This window comes from Pan troglodytes, chromosome 12, assembly GCF_028858775.2.
Source record: "Pan troglodytes isolate AG18354 chromosome 12, NHGRI_mPanTro3-v2.0_pri, whole genome shotgun sequence".
Lineage (NCBI taxonomy): Eukaryota > Metazoa > Chordata > Mammalia > Primates > Hominidae > Pan > Pan troglodytes.
Window position 1 is genome coordinate 119,131,914 of NC_072410.2, and position 18,981 is coordinate 119,150,894.

At 43.3% G+C, this 18,981-nt stretch overlaps 2 protein-coding genes and 1 long non-coding RNA gene across 8 annotated transcripts in view; 1 reads left to right on the top strand and 2 right to left on the bottom strand.

The window, feature by feature from the left end:
- The window catches only part of DCDC2C (doublecortin domain containing 2C), a 139,375-nt gene extending 135,035 nt beyond the window's left edge, over nt 1-4,340 (bottom strand). For 2 of the 5 annotated variants that reach the window (XM_016946397.3, XM_054677682.2), the window contains exon 1: nt 3,857-4,286. In XM_016946397.3, the coding sequence (XP_016801886.1) occupies nt 3,857-4,143 (287 nt within the window). In that variant the 5' untranslated portion in view covers nt 4,144-4,286. Of the gene's footprint in view, nt 1-3,856 lie in introns of all 5 variants that reach the window. The other 3 variants (XM_016946384.3, XM_016946387.3, XM_525678.8) reach the window with 2 other exon arrangements.
- A 44-nt stretch (nt 4,341-4,384) lies between these two features.
- Nucleotides 4,385-5,319, top strand: LOC107972098 (uncharacterized). Its single transcript, XR_001714900.2, has 3 exons — nt 4,385-4,442; nt 4,759-4,866; nt 5,235-5,319. It is a non-coding gene; the product is annotated as an uncharacterized LOC107972098 (long non-coding RNA).
- ALLC (allantoicase) overlaps nt 5,203-18,981 on the bottom strand; it is a 54,212-nt gene continuing 40,433 nt past the window's right edge. For both annotated transcript variants that reach the window (XM_525676.7, XM_063789348.1), the window contains 5 exons: nt 11,998-12,153; nt 11,522-11,595; nt 10,414-10,522; nt 6,238-6,362; nt 5,203-5,511 (listed from right to left, as the gene is read on the bottom strand). In XM_525676.7, the coding sequence (XP_525676.4) occupies nt 5,311-5,511; nt 6,238-6,362; nt 10,414-10,522; nt 11,522-11,595; nt 11,998-12,153 (665 nt within the window). In that variant the 3' untranslated portion in view covers nt 5,203-5,310. The remainder of the gene's footprint in view (nt 5,512-6,237; nt 6,363-10,413; nt 10,523-11,521; nt 11,596-11,997; nt 12,154-18,981) is intronic.

Genomic DNA, 18,981 nt, shown 5'->3' on the forward strand with positions numbered 1-18,981 from the left:
CCACTTGCTTAGAGGCCCTTGTATGCACTCTTCACTAGCTTAGTCTAGTCTTCCTGTTTTCCAAATAAATATTTTAAATTTGTTCTAAATTCCCAAATTCCATATTTGTTTATGAACATTAATCTCCCAAATGAGACATCTGATTTTCATTACATGGAACCAAAAAATAAAATTTAACACAGAAAAAAAGCATAAAAAGATCCTACAAAAACACAAAATACTATTTATTATTTCAATGTTGCACTCCCAAGAACTTACAAAAACAGAAAGAAAGGACAAATAGTTCCTCAGACAGCCCATGACCTGAGGTCTTTAACTCAGGCACATAGAGAAGCCTGCTGGGTGGGCTTGGCTTGCCCTGAGGTGGGCGGGAAGTGGCTCTGTGAAGCAGTGATGGGACCATGAGGTGCAAGCTCCCTCCTGGCTACTTCCAGAGAACAAAGCAAGGGAAGAAACCACCCATGAGAATCCGTGCCAGGCACCTTACCCTACTGCATTCATTCCATTCTCCCAACCGTACCGCAGAGTGGATGTGAAGCCAGCCTGCTTTATGGATGAGGAAACCAAGTCTTGGAGAGGTTATTTCCCTTGCTGAACGTTACTCAGGTAGACAAAGCCAGGATTAAATTCCACCAGTCTCTGGCTCTGAGGCCAACATTCCTGTCATCTATCACAACTTCCTCTCCACCCACTTTTCCTCTTTCTCCTGTCATCTGCGGCTAGTTCCCAGGTACAAATGGGTGGCCAGGGAGATGAGAGGAAAAGGCTGGGTTGAGGAAGAACGAGGAGAGTTTGATTCAAATAGCATGTTCACACTCATGTCTCAGCAACAAGCTCTAAAGTAAACAGGGTAATATTCCTAAGCATTCAAATTCTTTGGGGTCCTTCCCCTAAACACATACACACACACACACGCACACACACATGCGTGCACACATACACAACACCCTGATTTAGATTTTGTTGTAAATGTGGCTTTCTCCACAAAAGAAATATTAATTCTAGGCTTTATATGACACGTAATTGTTTTGAAAAGTAATTATTATCTTATAATATTTTGTTTTATAAAGAAAAAATTATGTCCTTTGGGTCTCAAATTATTTTCTTCCAGGAAATGCAGGAAATGTCTGAGTAATGACTGGATATTGGATAGATTTGTTGGTGTTTGTCTTTTTAATGCACCATCTTGAAACCACTATTATGAGGGGAGCTCCCGGATCACTAATATATCAACAGGCTTCACTTCAAAGCTCATTTGCTGGTGACACAATTAGAATATTATTTTCCAGTGAAAATTAATTGAACTGCTCAATGGCTTAGCAATTACAGAATATAAATTTCCAAGAGCTAGTTTACTTTACTAATACCAGTGAAAATCCAGCCACATTTTTCAGAGCTTTGTTCACCAAAGTCTGAATTCCAATTTCAGACTCATTGACCTAAAAAAAACTGAAGAAAAGGAACCCCACGTGCTCTCTATGTTGAACTTCACATGCAGACATGGCTCATCTATTTTACAGCAGTGAAGATGCATGGATAATAGATAATGCAAAATAACCCAGGCTGTCTGCCACACGGACCCCAACTCTCCTCCCTCTGCAGTGGGTGACATTTCTTTCCTCCCAAAAAGTAAAATAAACAGTAAGAGCACTGGGAAGAAAAACATCTCAATTTTTTCTCAATATTTTTGCTACATGTCCAAAACATTTTAAATAAACCATGAGACTCGAGACTCTCTCTACAAAACTGGAGGTACAACAGGGTCTGTTAGAAAATATCCAGCCCCACAGCAAGGGGAAAGAGTAACATCTCCCAGGCATACTCCAGGCTTCGTGGCAGGTGCTTGATAGGTTTCCTTCCTCACTTGCTAACATGTAAAACACAGGCCAATTTTACAAGGAAATGTCTTGGGATAAAATTAAATACTTTTCATTATATATGTATCGAAAAGGACTTTAAAGGCAGTTTTTGTAGACACATATTCTTTAATTGTAAATCAGCACTGAACACTGGATCCTGGGTAGGATGTCAGTTCTAGATATTCACACCATCTGACTAGCTTGGAAAAAATAATCACAAATCACATGGCTATAAAGGAATATAATTTTGTCCATGAATTCTCATACATAACAGGATTATCATAGTAATAAATTTCAATCTGAAATATGCTAATCCAGATTCTACCTCTTAGCAACTGTGATGCCTGTGACTTAGGATTTTTCTTCAGAAACAACTGAATGGTAAATTCACATCTTTGCAAATGCCACTAAGAATTTGGAACCATACACCAGCCCTCATACTAAATCCTACTACTTTTTCAAAAAACAACAAACAAAACTCAAGCTGCTGATTTAATTCAGAGCATTTTTGAACGGAGAGCATTTGAAAGAAGAAAATGGAAATTCTCTCTGGGGAATCTCACTTTTATCTCAGCCCTGAAGAATGTCCCCACACAAAGCTATACAAAAGGAGTAGTTCACAGTCAAAAAATAAGTAAACCTACAAGGAAACAGAGGATCAGGAGAGAAAAGCAGCTGAGATCACAGAAAGCAGACACAGGCTGCAATAATGGGATTACAGACACAAACCGTGGGAGGGCAATAGTTTAATTAAAGGCAAGCTTGAAAATGCACGCAGGACCAAGTGACGGACACAGAGTGAGAGGGGTCACCCTGAGCGATTTCAAATGAGAACTGCCCAACCCGCCCCATTCCCAGGCCCTGCCCCCCACGCCCCTCCCCCCTCCCCTACACTCCTCCCCACGCCCCCCACGCCCCTCTCCACACCCCTCCCCCACGCCCCCCACTCCCCCCACGCCCCCTCCACACCCCTCCCCCACGCCCCTCTCCACACCCCTCCCCCACGCCCCTCTCCACACCCCTCCCCCAAGCCCTCCTCCACACCCCTCCCCCACGCCCTCCTCCACACCCCTCCCCCACGCCCTCCTCCACACCCCTCCCCCAAGCCCCTCTCCACACCCCTCCCCCACGCCCCCCACTCCCCCCCACGCCCCTCTCCACACCCCTCCCCCACGCTCCCCACTCCCCCCACGCCCCTCTCCACACCCCTCCCCCACGCCTCCCACTCCCCCCACGCCCCTCTCCACACCCCTCCCCCACGCCCTCCTCCATGCCCTCCTCCACACCCCTCCCCCACGCCCTCATCCACACCCCTCCCCCACGCCCCCTCCACACCCCTCCCCCACGCCCCTCTCCACACCCCTCCCCCACGCCCCTCTCCACACCCCTCCCCCACACCCTCCTCCACACCCCTCCCCCACGCCCCTCTCCACACCCCTCCCCCACGCTCCCCACTCCCCCCACGCCCCTCTCCACACCCCTCCCCCACGCCCCCCACTCCCCCCACGCCCCTCTCCACACCCCTCCCCCACGCCCTCCTCCATGCCCTCCTCCACACCCCTCCCCCACGCCCTCCTCCACACCCCTCCCCCACGCCCCCTCCACACCCCTCCCCCACGCCCCTCTCCACACCCCTCCCCCACGCCCCTCTCCACACCCCTCCCCCACACCCTCCTCCACACCCCCGTTTCTGCCCCATGCCCCTCCCCCACGCCCTCCTGGCCGTCTCTGGGGCGGTCCTGAATCACTGCCGGCCAGGGCCCGCCCTGCCCCATAGGAAGGGACCCTGGGGGCGGGGCTGCCTCGGCTTCGCCCCCAGGAAACCACGTGGCCTGGGGCGGCCCGACGCCGGCGGCGCTGGATCCACCCCGAAAGATGGGCGCCCGAGCCGGGAGGGAAGCCTGGGGAGGACACCTGGGGAGCACGGCCCTGACCACGCTCAGACCCAAGAGGGCGGGGAGGGGCGCAGGGCGCGTGGGGGGCGCGGGCGCACTTACTCGAGCTCCTTGAAGCGCTCGCGGCCCGCCGCCACGTACTTGCCGCCCGCCTGCAGCGCGTCCAGCCCCAGCACCCGGTGCCCACGCGTGGGCGTGAAGAGGCGGCGCACGCCGAACGGGACGTCCACCTGCTCCGTGAGCTGCTCCAGCAGCGCCTCGAAGGTGGCCGCGCGGCTCCGCGACAGCACGAACTTCTTGCCCACGTAGAACGGGTCCCCGTTGCGGTACACCACGATGGTCTTGGCGGGCGTGGTGTCCACCAGCGTGGAGGGCCCGCGAGTTCCCATAGCCGCGCCCCGCTCCTCGCTCGCCGGGGCCGAGAGGCTGCGGCAGCGCGGGCAGCGACGCCTGCAGAGCCGCGCCCAGGCCCAGGCACCGCCGACGGGAGGTCCGCTCCAGCCGCTGGCGCAGGACGGGGACGGGACGGGGACTGGACGGGGCTGCCAGGCGGGCGGAGGCTGCGTGTTGACGCGACCCTGGGCGATTGTGACCGCCTGGCCGCCAGGGCGAGGGGCGCGGGGCGGGGGCAGGAGACGGGGCAACGGGGAACCCGGGCAGGTGAGGCGGCGGCACAGGGCGGGGACAGGTGAGGGGGCAATGGGGAGCCCAAGCAGGTGATGCGCGGCACAGGGCGGAGACAGGTGAGGGGGCAACGGGGAGCCCGGGCAGGTGAGGGGCGTGGCGGCAGAGCTCAGGAAAAGAGGAGGAGGAGGAGGCTAGCATGATTGTGCTGAGCGCCCCGGGACGCCCACCGTGCCTCCTCCCCCTACACTCGCCGCCTTCCTCCGTAGAAGCGGTAGAGAGGAGGGTTAGGGAGGGACCAGGACCATCTTGACAATCAACATTGGATGGGTGCTGGGATCTGCTTCACATTTTTTGAGCCTCTGTTTCTTTGATCTTAGGTTGAATTTGACCGGTTCAGCCCCAGTGTCTTCCAGGACTCCTGGCCCAGAGTGGGGAATTTGAGCTTTTCCACCAGAGGAGGAGCTGTGCAGAGCCACTGGGAGGCGGTGAGGAACCGCGCTATAGCCGCTGGTGTGCGGTGTCAGGCGTGTGCCATTCAGAACGCATCCTCATTGGGGTTAAGAATGATTCAAAGGGAGAGGGGGTCTTTGGAAGAATCGTTCCTACTCTGGGTAAAGATAGGCCAGTCCCCTTGAGTGATTCTAGACAGTAGGCTACATGTTACGACTGGAAGTCCACACCGAAGGTACAGATATTGATATTATGAGTATTAATATCTTATAATGTTCAAAAACAGTAGTTCCTTAGAGACCACCAGTCACAGCCATAGCCAGTATGTAAGCTACTAAATGCCTCATAGCAACATTAAATACAGAGATCAATTTGTGAGACGACCACTTTATTAAATCACCAGGTGTTCAAAACATTTGAAAAGAAGACTATGACTGGGAAATTACTGCTGTGTGTCCGACACCGGGGCTTTGTGTGTGTTAAGGGTTTGCTTTGAAGCCCACCGAGAACTTCATCATGGGCTTCTCCCGGGGCCTCAGGAGGCAGATGGAGCTGGGGAAGCCCCAGAGCCGAAGGCGGCTCACTCCCCCGTCGGGGACGATGGTGAGCCTGGCGTGAGTGATGACATCTTGGAGCTCTAGGGTCAGGCTATCGAACAGATGACTTTGGTTGGGAGACAACTGAAAAGCAAGCAGATGCAGAGGTCCTAGCCTGTTAACAGGACATGCGTGGCCGAGTGAGCCCACGGCCCGGGCAAACCTTTGGCTTAGACTTAACCGAAGGGGCTTTAAAATAAGTTATTAATTGATGACAATTGGGCTTTCCATGAAAATCTGCTAGTAGGGATAGGATGCCCAAATAATACATGAATAAGCAGGCCCCAATAAACAATTGATGGGCAACCTAAATGCCCATCAGTTCTTTCTAATAGTTGATTATACATAAGCAAATTGATAAGAAAATGAAGGAAGAGACCATCTTGGTCTCTCCCGGAGATTATTTCCTATCTTTACATGGGAGCAGCTCTCACCTGTAGCCTGACCCTCTTTCTAAATCAAAGAAGACACTTGTGGAATATCTCAGAGCGTCCATCCTGCAGGTGGACACTCCATTAGAGCTTTAAATGTGCTAGTCGCCCCTTCTAGAAAGTTAAACATGATGCAGAGACATGTTTCCACGTATGTATTCTGAACACTTAACAATTTTGTTCTAACAAAATTTGGAAATACAAAAGTGGAGAGAAATAGAGCCTTTCTTCTTAAAGTTTGCAGATAGGGGTTTTAAACCTCATTCATTTTACCATTAAACTGAGCAGAAACTTTGGAGCGTATCCTAATCCTTCAAAAGAGAATCTTAGGGAAATAGCACAGTCTGAGTGCTGGATCCTAATAACATGCCACACGAACCTTGGTCACTGGAAGCAGTGGTTTCCACTTGTGGGCCGGGAGAATCCACTTTTGCTTGATCACGGCTTCTTCTTCCTGAGTTGTCAGGATGCACCCATCCACTTTACAGCTGTCAGGAGCATTGCCTGTTGGAGCAAAACACAGCGTGATTTTCTGCCCGCATTTACACTCAGTTTGGCGTATAGGATATCATGCTTTTTTAATAAGATCAAAAACCCAGCAAAAAACAAGTCCCTGCTCTTCCTGAGCAAAAGCAAAGGTATGAAGTATGTGAGGGAAGGAACAAACCGGTTTGTGAGGCTCAGATTGTCTCATGAAATAGACATTTCTTTTTCAGAGGACTCAGAAGCAGTCCGCCATATGTGAAGGGGCTGGCGCATTTCAATTTGCATGTATAGCGTTCTCACTTTGAAATCTGAATGTATTTGATAAGCTTCCTCAATTGCAGATTTAATTACTTGCAGACTGCTATGTGGCTCATCTGAAATTATTATGAAGCTGGAAAATATTTTCCTATGACATATTTTTTAACATGACAATCAAAAGGAAATACTGAGTTTTATGTTAGCTAGCGCTGGGCACCAGCCACACACGTGTATTTGGGGATTTCTGAGTCATCTTCAGGTGAGAGTATATGGCCCTGAGATTCTTCTCTCTTTGGAATATCGTAGGAATCGTGGGCTCAGTGGGGTTAGAGGACCTTGAGGGAAAGGTCCCACTCTCTTTGAGAAGAGAGAACTTCTACTGGAGCTCTTTAGGATCAACAGAGGAGGAGCTGCTAATCAAGAACCCTGGAAAAGAGGAGACTGTGGCTCACATGCCCCCTTTGTGGCCCATCTCTTAAAACGGTAGTCTCCAGGGTGGGCGAACATGCCCCTGAGGTGCATACGGACACAAAGGATGCAAGTAGAGAACATTAGAGCTGCTATTTCTATTTGTCTGATATACATACATATGTATGTATATATTAAGCTTTGTCTATTTGATATAACCTACTATATTATTGCTATAAGTGGATACTGCCATGCTCCCTCATTTCCATTACAGTCATCATATTGTATGTACCAGAGGTATCCTGAGTGATTGACAGTGGTAGATTCATGACCTGTTGCAGTTTTGGGTGTCTGCTTAAGTGGATTTACTGTTTGTTATCTAGTTTTAACTAAAGCATCCCTCACAAAAGTAAGTAAGTTATTTTAAACCATTCATGCAGAGAACTGTGGATTAAAGATACCATAAAAAATGCAAGTATGTATGAACAAGAAAATCCAGAACTGCCATTTCACCTGACCCTCAGTCAGCCACATTGAAAAGTAAAAACCATGGCCACATAACCAGATCTAAAATGCAGTCTTAAAAAAACAAGCAATGGGGAAATGACTCCCAATTCAATAAATGGTGCTGGGATAATGGGCTAGCCATATGCAGAAGATTGAAACAGGACCCCTTCCTTACACCATATACAAAAATCAACTCAAGATCGATTAAAGGCTTAAATGTAAAACCCAAAACTATAAACATCCTGGAAGATAACTTAGGAAATACCATTCTGGACATAGGAACTGGCAAAGATTTCATGATGAAAATGCCAAAAACAATTGCAACAAAAGCAAAAAAAATGACAATGGGATCTAATTAAACTAAAGAGCTTCTGCACAGCAAAATAAACTATCAGCAGAGTAAACAGACAACCTATGGAATGGGAGAAACTATTTGCAACCTATGGTTCTTTCAAAGGTCTAATATCCAGAATCTATAAGGAATTTAAACAAATTTACAAGCAAAAAACAACCCCATTAAAAAGTTGGCCAAGGACATAAACAAATGCTTTTCAAAAGAAGACATACATGCAGCCAACAAGCATATGAAAAAATGGCCAACATCACTAATCATTAGAGAAATGCACATCAAAACCACTGGGAGATACAATCTCCCAGTCAGAATGGCTGTTATGAAAAAATCAAAAAATAACAGTTGTTGACAAGGTTGTGGAGAAAAGGGAACATGTATACCCTGCTGGTGGGCGTGTAAATTAGTTCGGCCATTGTGGAAAGTGTTGTGGCGATTCCTCAAAGAACTAAAAACAGAATTACCATTGGACTCGGCAATCCCATTATTTGGCATATGCCCAAAGGAATATAAATCATTCTACCATAAAGACATGCACATGTATGTTCATTGCAGCACTGTTCACAATAGCAAAGACCTGGAATCAACCTAAATGTCCATCAATTGTAGACTGGCTAAAGAAAATATGATACATATACAACATGGAATACTATGCAGCCACAAAAAGGAATGAGATAATGTCCTTTGCAGCAACATGGATGCAGCTGGAGAGCATTATTCTTGGCAAACTAACGCAGGAACAGAAAACCAAATACTATATGTTTACATAAGTGGCAGCTAAATAATGGGAACACATGGACACTGGGGCATAACTGAAGGTGGAGGGTGGGAGGAGAGAGATCAGGCAAAAATACTTATTGGGTACCATACTTGATACCTACGTGATAAAATAATCTGTACACCAAAACCCCATGACACAAGTTTACCTATATAACAAACCTGCACATTTACCCTTGAACCTAAAATAATAGTTAAAAGAAAAAACAGATAAAATGCCGTCTTTCCAAAATAAGTTAAAATTACCAAGACTTCTTGAAATAATTATAGGCACTACTGTTAATGATGAGCCTGGCCTTGAATTTGATATAATGGTTAGTAATTGAGTAAAGTCACAATAATTCCCAAGACATTTAAAAACCACTCACCCAGTGCAGCACACCAACATGGCACATGTATATATATGTAACAAACCCGCACGTTGTACACATGTACCCTAAAACTTAAAGTATAATTAAATAAATAAATAAATAAAAATAAAAACCACTCACCCAAAACATGAATACAAAATGCCACTATTTATTCAAAGATGGCTAACGTGGAATACTCAATCCAGTATTTATAAAATGTCACATAACAATTGTAAAAGTGTAGCAACTTCTTTTGAATTGTCTTAATAATACACATATGTATTTCATAAGAAAGTAAATACAGAATATCAAGGTTGTTTGTCCAAATATTTTTTAAACAAATAGAGGTGTACGGTTTTAAAAATGTGTGAACCACTGCCTTAAAAGTGAAGCCTGGGGAAGAAATGGTCACTCCCCTTCCCCGGTCAATCTGCTTAGGACCCTTCTCTGTAAAAAGGTGCCTCCCATCCCGGTGCTTTTCACAGGCTCTTTTTCCAAGGGGGATGCAGAGCCTCTATGGTAAAGAGCCAGACAGTGTCATGGAATCTTGTGTGACTTTGGGGATCATCCAGCCCAAATGTGAATTTTATAGAGGAGTTACTAAAGTTCAAAGGGTTGGCTGGGCATGGTGTCTCATGCCTGTAATCCCACCACTTTGGGAGGCCAAGACGGGCGTATCACCTGAGGTCAGGAGTTCAAGACCAGCCTGGTCAACATGGTGAAACCCCGTCTCTACTAACAATACAAAAATTAGCCACGCATGATGGCGGGCACCTGCAATCCCAGCTACTCAGGAGGCCGAGGCAGGAAGAATCGCTTGAACCCAGGAGGCAGAGGTTGCAGTGAGCCAAGATCATGCCACTGCACTCCAACCTGGGCGACAAAGCAAGACTCCATCTCAAAAATAAATAAATAAGGGTCGGGCGCAGTGGCTCAGGCCTGTAATCCCAGCACTTTGGGAGGCTGCAGCGGGTGAATCACCTGAGGTCAGGAGTTCGAGACCAGCCTGGCCAACATGGCAAAAACCCATCTCTACTAAAAATACAAAATTAGCTGGGTATTGTCTAGGATGCCTGTAATCCCAGCTACTCGGGAGGCTGAGGCAGGAGAATCACTTGGACCCTGGAGGTGGAGGTTGCAGTGAGCTGAGATTGCTCCACTGCACTCCAGCCTGGGCGACACAGCAAGACTCCATCTCAAAAAAATAAATAATAGATAGATAGATAGATAGATAGATGATAGATAGATAGACAGACAGACAGACAGACAGCGTTCTAAGGGTTAAAGTAGCATGCTCAAAATTACACAGCTTAAACGGAGAATCCACACCGAAAGCCCAGTGTCCTCAGTCCCACTTCCATAGAACTCAGTCTTTAGAATAAACCAATTATAGGGTACTTCTTTATGGCTTTGCATTTACCTTCAAAATATTTTGTGTCAATTTCAATTCGAGTTATTACTCCAGGATGTGCCAATCGGAAAACTGCCCATTCACAACCCGGAACCAAGAGAATGCCATTCTCATCATTCTGGAATTCAGAAGAGAAGAAAATGGTAAACGAACTTGGAGTCATTCAAGAAACCAGTCCCGAAAACCAACAGGTGAAAAAGGTTGACGTGTTTCTTTTATTTCTTACTATAGAAGAGTGTTTCCTGTGGCCTGATGTGTAAATCACTTTCATGTAAATTGCCTCTTTGCTATCATTTCTTAAATGTCTCTTGCCAATTTGTGAGTTCATTGGGTCCCAGATAAGTTTTTCTAAATTTCTATGTCAATTACAGATCCCTGCAAAATGTTATACGTGCAGCAATCTTCGTCTAATCCAGTCCATAGTTCCTCTAATTAGTTTGTTTTGACCTTTTAAGGTACATATTTTGTTGGTCAAACCTATACTGATACATGATGTGCGTTCAAACCTTAGTTTTGAGAACGGAGAGTCTGTTCATTGATATCTCAAAGCATCAGGTGACGTGAAATCTAACTTAGGAAGGGGAGGGCACTTTTCTGACCAAGTTTTTGGTGGGATTTGCAAATTGAAAGGCATTGTATTTTTTGTTTCACTTCATCTTGGTTTCTCTATCTCAAATTAGTTACTGGCCAAATTAAACAGCTGCATGGACTCTAGAGCGCCCTGTCCATCACAAGTTCACATAAGTGGTGTAATCCTGAGATACACGGATATCAAACATTACTAAACTAGTGGTTCTTCCCCAGATCTCCCAACACATTTATTCATAACTTTTGTATTATTAAATCGCAGCTCCTTTTGTTTCTTTATTGAAGAAACAGAGGAATGTTCCAAAAATGCATTGGCGTAGCTGGCAATGACCAGTATGTTTGGGCTTCTGAGTCTCTGCCCTGATATTATGAAAACAGTGGGAAATTTGGAAAATATAAATCATAGTAATTAGCATTTAGAACAATGCATATGAGGTTTCTAAAATGTGCAAAAGTTTATTTAAAAGAAAAAGTTCCAAAAAATACTTTTAAGAAAAACTTTAAACCATAGTTATTTTTAACTTCTTACTTCTAATATTGGTGGCCGGTCCAGCCTTCTTGCAGTTTCCCAACCATCCGCCATGGACTTTGCCCCGCCAACTCCTACAGAAAATAACATTGTTGAATGGTAAACTGCATGATTTTAACTATGAGGATGAATACATTGCAGTAATTAAATTACAGATCTTATGCATCTGAGCATTGCTACATAAGTTATTTTCATTAAAGTTAATGTTTCAGTAAATTCACAAACAATCATAGGGTTAGTTAAATTTTACTTTTCCTTTTAAAGCAGCTACTTAGGCCAAAATTAGGTAGAAAAATTGGTAATGTTGACTTATTTCATGTCATAAAGGCATCAAATCCTACACATGGAAGATTAATCTCATCCACTCCTGTGCTTTGAGATGTGCCTTTCCTTTTAAATCACTCTGACCATATTAGGGTATTTAATGCCGGTACCCAGACTTCCTAAATAAGCCAGCTCCAAGAATATCATCTTACCTATTATATTGTTTGGGTGCCCAAACTTAGCATTACTAAATCCTACACAGACACCCCCAAAAGCGATGGCCACTAGGTCTGCAGGTTCTTTGGGGTCAGTTGCAGTCCAGTCTTTTTGTCCAGTACCGAATACTCTAAGTCGTGCAATTCCACCATCTGAAAAGGAAAGGTGCCTTAGTTATTGTTTGTGAAAATGGCTGCTTGTGTATCATACACTACAGGACACTCCTGTCTTCTCCAGTGTCATCTCTTGGTAGGCTTTGGCCACACCCACCTGCTGTTTCTCAAATACAACAAGCCCACTGCCCCAGGGCCTTTGCACTTGATATTACCCTGTACCAGAACAACTTTCCCAGCTCTCCAAAAGATTACTTATGTTCCTCACCTCAAAGGCATGGCCTCAGAAAAGTCTTCCCTCTCGTGCTCTGAAGTTGTCTCCTCCCTCCTCCATTCAGCCACTGCCTGACTCCCCAGGTTACATTTTATCATATCTCTTTGTTATTTACTCCAGAGCTCTAATCACAGCCTGAAATTATCTTTTTAAGTTCCTGCTAAAATCAGTCTCCAATACCCAGAATGCGAAATCCTTGTAGGCCAGACCAGTTACCTGTGTTGTTCACTTCTGTACCACTCTTGTATCGTCTCTACCTAGAAGAGGTCTGGGCACATAGTAGGCATTGAAGTTTTTTTCATTAAATGAACAACTCCAAGGTCAAACAGCATTTGGGAAATTCACCATACAAATATCGTTTTGTGCTAGAAATAAGCATCGCTGACTCCCACACAGACTCAGACAAGAGAACCTTATGTTTTTATTTTTACAACACCACCCTGCTTAGCAATGCGATTCAGAATACAAAAGATAATATTCACAAAATCAAATTGCTGCTGAGAACCACAGCAGCCTGAAATTAGGTCTGCAGAGCAGCAAATAACTACCAAAATCAACTCACAGCATCTGATTCTAGTAGAACGAATGTTTTGTTTCTTCGAATATTAATTGCTAAAAGGTGGAAACCAAGCATTTTTAATATAGAAAATTAATTTAATCAAAATATTGTACTAAAACATGCCCTATATGTTTTTATTTTACAAATTTAGTGAAAATGAGTGATCTGAAAATTTTTTGGTAAAACAATGGAAGTCTTGCTATTTACAACAAATAAAACCAAAAACTTCATTGGCATAAAACCCTAGAAAATATCCTAGAGGGAGTCATTCAGCAGGAGCTGGGCTATGAGAGTAATATTACTGCCATTCTAGTTCATTAAATATTATAATTGGCTTTAATGGCATAGAAGATATTCATCTGTTGAAAGTGAAGTCAATTTCACATTTCAAAAAATAAGATTATTCTTTAGAGTTAATATCCAAACTTGCTTTTAGTCACAGCTGCCAAGGAATCCCAGAAATGACTCTTCATCCTCTGAGTACATCTCATTTAAACCAACCCATTCCCACCCAGTGTGTCCCTGTGACATCAGTCTGGTTTTCCCCAGCTTCCTTTCCCTTTACACCTGGATCCCAGGTGGAATCCTCATGGAGCAATTAAAGATGCCACTAACAGTTGGGACATGAAATCTGCATGCAGGCATTGCCCATCTCTCCTCTTCAGGCCATCAATGCTGACCAATTAGGAAAGAGCTTTTATGTGCTTAGGGACCCTTCATATTCAACCCAGAAAAGCAGGGCTTCCACTCAGAAACTATTTTAGACCCTCCCTCAACTCGTGAATCCTGTGCAAATTGGGTTGGACATATAAAGTTGCTATTTTGGTGGATCAGAAATAGTCAAATAGAAATGTTTATGGCTCTACCAAAATACTTTTGTTGTATGTATCACTATTTTGCAGTTTTTTGGTTTTTTTCTTTTGTTTTCTTTTTGAGACAGAGTCTCACTCTGGTTGCCCAGGCTGGAATGCAGTGGCACGATCTCCACTCACTGCAACCTCCGCCTCCCGGGTTCAGGCTATTCTGCTGCCTCAGCCTCCCAACTAGCCGGGATTACAGGCACCCGCCACCACACCTGGCTAATTTTTGTACTTTTAGTAGAGACAAGGTTTCCCCATGTTGGCCAGGCTGGTCTTGAACTCCTGACCTCAGGTGATCTGCCCACCTCGGCCTCTTTCCAAAGTTATTTTTCTTATCTGTCTCCCACTGGGTTATTCACTTCATAAGGACAAGGACTCTGTCAATTAAATCTAACAACAAATAGTTATGGAGCTTCTCCTGTGTTCCCCATGCTGTGCTAAGTGTCAGGTGTACAAAAATGACAATCTGGACTCACAGCCCTTTCTTCATGAAGCATACACTCTGTTGGTTCTGCCCTACGCATTGTCAGGAAAATGATTTTATGGCCAATGCTCAGTCTGTAGCTCAAAGTAGTTATTCCATAGTGTATGTTAAATTAACAAGTGGGGAAAAGGTCTGAATCTCTTGTAAGCTTTGCTCATTCATTTTCTTGCACTGTTTTTAGAATGGATTATTTCAGTGAGTAATTAATATTAGTAAACGTGTTTAGATCTTTCCATTTTCATGTCTCACTTTAAAGCATCATAACCAGAGAAACATTGCATCTAAAGTAAGGTTCCAGAGAACCATTTCTGGCATGACAGCAGGAGAGCTTTGCTGTCCTGTTCCTCAGTGGAGCTGGTAAAATTTAGGGGGGTTGAGGGATGGGAAAACACTTCAGGTCTCTGGAAATGGTCCTAAGGGCATACGGAAAATTCAGCAACATCTATTCAAGAATATCTGCTAAAATTCAGTAAGAACAGTGAGAGTCTGCGGTATTTGAACCAAGACCTCACCTTCACACCCTCTCCCAGATCAGCAAAGTGGAGACTGCAAACAAGTGCAGCCCATGGTTGCAGGGCTGTCTTCCCAGGAGAGGCAGGACATCAGGGCTTCTCATCCTGCCCCTATATGCCTGTTACTGAGGCTAAGCCCTGGGTGAGTGTGGTTGAGAGGCGGGGGCTCCTTTATTTGACCCAGCCCTGACTCATGGGACAGGGTCCTACCTTGAGATATTGGGGCCACAGTGACCCATTCTCATGATCCATAAGGTGGAGGCTTCACACTGAGGGTGAGACATCCCCAGCCCCGCAAACCCTGTAACTCAGCCAGAGGAAACACCAAATCAGAGTTGCTGTTCAGCAACACCATGTTGTAGGAGGTTTGTTCCACAGGTCCCCTAGAGACAAACACCTAGCTAACCTTCCCACGCCACTAGAATATGCTCCCTGGGACCTCCCCTATTCTGATGGGCAGTAATTTGATTGCTTACTACAAATGAAGCAATCCTGGACTTAAGGTGCCATCTAGTGCTGAAAAGTAGGCAGCTACCTAGCAGGAAATAAAATCAACAGGAAATTTATAATGATTCTCTAAGCTAAGCGTGTCCAACACATGGGCAGTGGGTCTTATGAAGCCCATGGTGGCTTTGAATGTGGCCCAACACAAATCCATAAACTTTCTTAAAACAGTATGAGATTGTTTTGCAAAATTTTTTTGGCTCATCAGCTATCGTTAGTGTTAGGGCATTTTATGTGTGGCCCAAGACAATTCTTCCTCTTCCAATGTGGCCCAGGGAAGCTAAAATATTGGACACTCCCTACATCTAAGCAAATATATTCAACAAAAACTGAAACAACCCAGAAAGAAAAGACTGCAATAAATAACTAATGCTTCAATGCACAGGCATAGATGTATACCCATAAGAAACAACAGCAAAAAACTATGACATCCCCAAATGGACAAAGCAAGGAACCAGTGACTGATCATAATAAGACAGTGATATATGAACTCTGTGATCAATAATTCAAAATAGCAGTTTTAAGGAAACTCAGTGACCTCAAAGATAACACACAAAAGCAGCTTAGAAGTTTATCAGAGAAATTTAACAAAGAGATTTCAATAATTTTTTAAAATCAAACAGAAAACTTTGAATGGAAAAATGTATTTGCTGAACCAAAAAATTCATTAGAGGCTCTTAAGAATAGAATGAAGCAAGCAGAGGAAAGAATCAGTGAGCTCAAATGGGCTATTTAAAAATACACAGAGGAGAAAAAAATGAAAAGGAATAAAGATTGCTTACAAGATATAAAAAAATTACCTCAAAAGATCAAATCTAAGAATTATTGGTGTTGAGGGAGTTGAGCAAGAGCAAGGGGTAGAAAGCTTATTCAAAGAAATAATAGAAAACTTTTCAAAACTTGATAAAGACATAAATATCCTGGTACAGAAAGCTCAAAGAAATGGATTGTATCCAAATAAGACTACTCCAAGGCATATAAAAAATCCTAAAGGTCAAGGACAGGCTGGGTATGATGGCTCATGCCTATAATTCCAGCACTTTGGGAGGTCAAGGTGGGTGGATTGCTTGAGCCCAGGATTTTGAGACCAGCCTGGGCAACATGGTAAAACCCCATTTCTACAAAAAAAAAAAAACCAAATACAAAAATTAGCCAGGCATGGTGGTGTGCACCAGTGGTCCCAGCTACTTGGGATGCTGATGTGGGAGGATCATCTGAGCCAAAGGAGGTTGAAGCTGCAGTGACCTGTGATTGCACCACTGGACTCCAGCCTGGGTGACAAAGTGAGACCCTATCTCAAGAAAAAAAAAAAAAAAAAAGTCAAGGATAAAAATATCCTAAAAGCAGCAAGAGAAAAGAAGCAAATAACATAAAGAAGCTTCAATTCATCTGACAACAGACTTCTCAATGATAACCATACAGGCCAAAAAGAAGTGGGATGACATTTTAAAGTGCTGAAAGAAAAAAATACTGCCATCCAAGAATATTGTATCTAGAAAAGCTATCTTTCAAATATGAAAGAGAGAGAAAAATCTTTCCTGGATAAACAAGAGCTGAGAGAATTCACCACCACCAGTCTTAAATGAAATGCTAAAGTTCTTCCATTTGAAAAAAAAAAAAAACACTAATGTGCAAAAAGAAAACATTTGAATTTATAAAACCCACTAGTAAAATTAAGTGCATTAATGAACTCAGAATACTCCAACACTGTAATTATAGTGTGTAATTCACTCATAACTCTAGTATGAAGTCCAAAAGACAAATCTATCAAAAATAATAATCTTTTTGTTGATATCTTTAACAGGTGTTAAAAGATAGGCAATATAAAAACATGCAAATTGAGACAACATGAAGTCAAAATGTGGGAGGAGGGATAAAGTTAAAAATGTAGAGTTTTTTTTTTTGTTTTTCTTTGTTTATTTCTATTTTTTTCTTTGTGATCTAAGATGAGTTGACATCTCTTTAAAATAATTTGTTATATCTATAAGACGTTTTTATAAGCCTCATGGTAACCACAGTGCAAAAACCTATAATAGATTTGCTAAAAATAAAAGTCAATTAAAACATACTATCAGAGAAAATTAGTTAACCACTAAGGCGGAAAGAAAGAAAAGGAAAGGAAAGGGAGGGGAGGGGAGGGGGGAGGGGAGGGGAGGGGGGAAGAGGAGGGGGAGGGGGGAGGGAAGGGAAGGGGAGGGGATCAGAAAACAAGCAACAAAATGACAGTAAGCTCTTACTTACTGATGACAATACTGAATGTAAATGGACTCAATGTTCCAAATAAAAGGTATACTGTTGCTTAATGGACTAAGAAACAAGGCCCAACTATATGCTGCCTACAAGAAACCCACTTGACCTATAAAGACACAAATAGGCTGACAGTGAAAGGATGGAAAAAGATATCTCATGCAACCAGAGGCCAAAAAAGAGCAGGAGTAGCTACACTTATATCAGATAAAATAGACTACAAATCAAAGACTGTTAAAAAAAAAAAGACAAGACACTGTATAATGATAAATGGGTCAATTATGAATATCTATGTGTCCAACACCAGAGCTTTCAAGTCTTATATAAAGCAAACATTAATAGATCTAAAGGGATAAATAGACTGCAATACAATAATAGTAGGGGACTTCAACACCTCACTTTCAGTAATGGACAAATCGTCCAGACAGAAAATCAACAAAGAAATAGTGAAGTTGAACTACACACTAGATCTAATGGCCCTAACTGACATTACAGAACATTTTACCCAACTGCTGCAGAATATGCATTCTTTTCATCAGCACATGGAACATTCTCTAGAATAGGCCATGTCTTGGGCCATAAAGCAAGTCTAAACAAATTCAAAAAAGTAGAAATCATATCAAGTATCTTTTCTGACCATAATGGAATAAAACTAGAAATCAATAATAAGAGACACATTGGAAAATACACAAACACATGTAAATTAAACAACATGCTCCTGAACAACAAATGGGTCAGTAATTAAGAAGGAAATTTTAAAAATGCTTGAAACAAATGAAAATGGAAATACAACATACAAAAATATATGGGATACAACAAAGGCAGTACTAAGAGGGAAGTTTATAGCAATAAATACCTATACCAAAGAAGTAGAAAGACTTCAAATTAATATAACAATGCATCTCAATAAACTAGAAAAGCAAGTATAAACCAATCCCAAAATTACTAGTAGAAGAAAAAAATAAAGATCAGAGGATAAATAAATGGCGACTAAAATAATACAGAGGATCAACAAAACAAAAAACTTGTTTTTTTAAAAAGAAACAAAAGTGATGGACCTTTAGCTAGACTAATTACAAAGAGAAAAGACCCCAAAAAATCAGAAATAGAGAAGGATACATAAAAAATGAGACTGGCTCTCTTCTCTTTTCCATTTGACAGACACCTGCATATTTTTATGCAGTGCCAGCTGTGTTCCTGAGGCAACAAGGTGAAAATGAAGGCCAGAGTAAACAAATTTGGCCACATTAAGCACCTGGTCACCAAGGCTGCTTTTAGCTCTGGCAAAGTGGATATTGTCATCATCAATGATGCCTTCATTGACCTCAACTACCTGGCCTACATGTTCCAGTAGGCTTCCACCCATGACAAGTTCCACAGTATCATCAAGGCTCAGAATGAGAAGACTGACATCAATGGAAATCCCA